Genomic DNA, 3270 nt, shown 5'->3' on the forward strand with positions numbered 1-3270 from the left:
TATTTTAAAACGTGAATTTTATTAGACCTAAGAAAATAACATTAGACCATGATTAGCACCAAGACAAACAAGTACAAATATAAATATTTATCTGGTTACATACAAAACTGTGCAAAGATATTTGGAAGCCCCTTTGAGGGCATTGGGATTTGCAGTCTATAGTTTCATCGAACGCATTTTATTTTGTCCCATCACTTGAGGTGTGTAAAAGCCCCTATAGCTCAACACTTCTTCTGTGCCATCAGATAGTTCCATCACACGGAATTCATGTAGGAGAGGTTGGGGACACATACTGGGGCCCTTACCATTATGTTTGATTGGTCTAATGCCTACAGTGCCCATCCCTGGTGCTTTATACAAACTATAAAACTATGTCCCTCTTCATTCCTATTCACCTACAATCTCTCTCCCGAGTGCCCTGGATAACTTACTTGTTGGCATCTAAAGTGCATTAAGTGGTTTTGCCAGGTCAGGTCAGATGGAAATGCTTAACCAGGTCTCCAACCTTCCTTAAAAACCATGGCACTATAACCCAGGGCAACAAGGAACCCATTCTTGTCTAGTAAAAAGGGAATTCAGCCATGATACCCATCGCGGGCCCTATTTTGGCCAAACAAGGCTTGGGGTGCATGGGTGGAAGCAGTGGAATGACTTCTTTTCTATCTTCTTACTCTAAGTCTATGTCTAAAGGACAATGAGCTCCTGCACCTACTCCTATGCCATCTTCAGTTCCATGTATTATTCCCAACAGATAAAACACACACATATTTCTGCAAATAATCTCAAACTGGAATATTCTTTCCAGTTTACAAACACAACAAAGGGGTTGTCACTGAGTATCAATTGTCCATTTCCCTATGCTCCAGCTATAGCATTCTAGAGCAGACACTATGCAGACACACACTGCACTCTAACCTGGCCATCTATGACTAGCAGATAGGTTTGGATTGTTGCTCTACACCTTTCATGCTCCTCTAGACCCTTCCCTCTCATCCCTCTCGTCCCTCTAGCCCCTCATGACCTCTTGAGACATAGACTTGGTGAAGGATTGGGCCAGGCCAGGCTTCATAAACTCCATTCTTGCCGGTTGCATGACTGGTGGCAACTCTTTAGTGATCTGGGAGAGGGACTTCTTATCTTGGCACACTCCATCATTGCCTGGGTTGCTAAGCGCCCTTTCGAACTCCATCATGCCGCGCAGCTGGGGTGGGGTGGCCATGCGTTCCATCTTGCTGCTGAGATCTGCTGGCTTGAAGATGGGTAGAGGCAACATTCTCTGGTAGGGCAGCTGGTACTGGGTTAGTCTTTGGCCAAGACGACCCATTTTCATGACCTTGGCAGGAGACTGTTGGACCAGGAAGCGGGTCTGTCCCTGTTGGCGGAAACTCTCTCTCTTCCACACGTTGGCATCACGGGCATTGCAGCTAAAATAGAGAGTAAAGAAAAACTTATTAATATTGAAGTGTTGGGCACTTAGTAATATGACAGTTTTGGATAGAAACAGTTGGGGGAAAGCAGGTACAGCAGAACAAAACTGTGAAAGTATAGGAATACCCCCACGTTGGTGATTATGTATATACTGTATATATGTATACTGTATATACAGCAAATCTGTAGCAACCAATCAGCAAAGGACAATTACTGTTTTTTTTTTTTTTTTACAATACATGAGATAATATCTCAAGGGTATGGATTCCCTTTAGATTGGGTTTTTCCAGTAATTTAAAGGGCAAATAGATTGTGTGGAGCGAGCAGGTAGACCTCAGGAATGCCCCTCTAGACAAGAACAGGCTCAGCATTTGGGGGTTAGGGTGAAGCTGGACCTTCTTACCTTTCCTCTGGTCGGCTGAATATGGAGGTGTCTATCCATTCGGCAGAGAAGTGCTCCCTCCTGGCCGTGTTGTCTTCTTGCACCCGGCAGCTCAGCTCGGCCACGTTCCCCATGGTCCTGGGGGTCTCGGTCTTTCCCACCATCTTTCTATAAGAATAAGAGCTGTGGCTTCTCCTTCTGATCCCCTGAGTGTGTTGCTTTGCTGGGCAGGACTCTTCCCCACGTTTATATACCCTTGTGTGTGTCTATTTTCATTCTGTTTAGTAACAGTCTATATCTGCACAAAGAGTCATCGTCATCCCCCCCCCCCAGCCCCAGGGACAAGGGAGGGACACAGGGAACAGATTTGGAACAGAGATCGGACTCTTCCCAAAAGCTGCAGCAAGACTTGGCACATGCCAATAGGACTTGTCATCAACAACAGTGTCACACAACTGTCAGCGGAAAATGCGAGGGCTCATGTGATCCAGTAAGAGCGAGCGGAATGATCCCTATGGCAGCTCTTTAGGCACCGACATAAGCAGTAGGGAATGCCAAGTGGGAGTAAATAGGAAGAAAGCTGGAAAGCTCAATATTAGTATTGTGATTATTCCAGTCTCTCATTTAAACCATTGCCTGGTTGCTAGGGTAAATGGCACCATAGCAACCACATAGCTGCTGTAATCCCACCCTCTAGAGTCTGGAGCAGGAGGCATCTTGTGGGGCATCCTGCACTGGTACTGACCCTGGGATTATTTAGCACAATATTTATATATAAAAGGGATCACTGATCTGTGCATGTGCCCCATGAATACAGCTCTGCCTGCATTCACCAGCACTGGATTCAGGGGAGTGGCCTGAGGAGGGAATGTAGGTATCGACCCTCCAGCCCCCCAAATTGTGCATCATGGTGGCTGCAGTGGATAAACAGTCAGGATTGCCTTGTGCTGGCTCAGCACTATTGTTGGGTTGGCACTAGTTGTAGGGTAGGTGTAGGGTAGTTGTAGGATAGTTGTAGGGTAGTTGTAGGGTAGTTGTAGGGTAGTTGCAGAGTAGTTGTAGGATAGTTGTAGGGTAGTTGTAGGATAGTTGTAGGATAGTTGAAGGGTAGTTGTAGGATAGTTGTAGGGTAGTTGAAGGGTAGTTGTAGGGTAGTTGTAGGATAGTTGTAGGGTAGTTGCAGAGTAGTTGTAGGATAGTTGTAGGGTAGTTGTAGGATAGTTGTAGGGTAGTTGAAGGGTAGTTGTAGGGTAGTTGTAGGATAGTTGTAGGGTAGTTGCAGGGTAGTTGTAGGGTAGTTGTAGGATAAATGTAGGGTAGTTGTAGGGTAGTTGTAGGATAGTTGTAGGGTAGTTGTAGGGTAGTTGTGGGGTAGTTGTAGGGTAGTTGTAGGATAGTTGTAGGGTAATTTAAGGGTAGTTGTAGGGTAGTTGTAGGATAGTTGTAGGGTAGTTGTAGGA

General features: G+C 45.5%; 1 protein-coding gene across 1 annotated transcript; it reads right to left on the reverse strand.

Moving 5' to 3' along the window:
- tcap.S (titin-cap S homeolog) lies at positions 1 to 2040 on the reverse strand. The gene is made up of 2 exons (XM_018237978.2): positions 1832 to 2040; positions 1 to 1424 (listed from the first exon to the last, which is right to left on the reverse strand). Exons 1-2 carry the CDS (start codon positions 1972 to 1974, stop codon positions 1007 to 1009), a joined length of 561 nt encoding a protein of 186 aa, XP_018093467.1. The 5' UTR covers positions 1975 to 2040; the 3' UTR covers positions 1 to 1006.
- Positions 2041 to 3270: the final 1230 nt, after the last annotated feature.

Source organism: Xenopus laevis, chromosome 9_10S (assembly GCF_017654675.1).
Source record: "Xenopus laevis strain J_2021 chromosome 9_10S, Xenopus_laevis_v10.1, whole genome shotgun sequence".
Taxonomy (NCBI): Eukaryota; Metazoa; Chordata; class Amphibia; order Anura; family Pipidae; genus Xenopus; species Xenopus laevis.

What these genes read in the sequence shown, in the direction of transcription:
- tcap.S (XM_018237978.2), bottom strand. Translation starts at nt 1,974, where the DNA reads ATGGTGGGAAAGACCGAGACCCCCAGGACCATGGGGAACGTGGCCGAG. An exon ending in TTCAGCCGACCAGAGGAAAG is followed by an intron (nt 1,425 to 1,831) that starts GTAAGAAGGTCC and finishes TCTCTATTTTAG; the next exon opens with CTGCAATGCCCGTGATGCCA.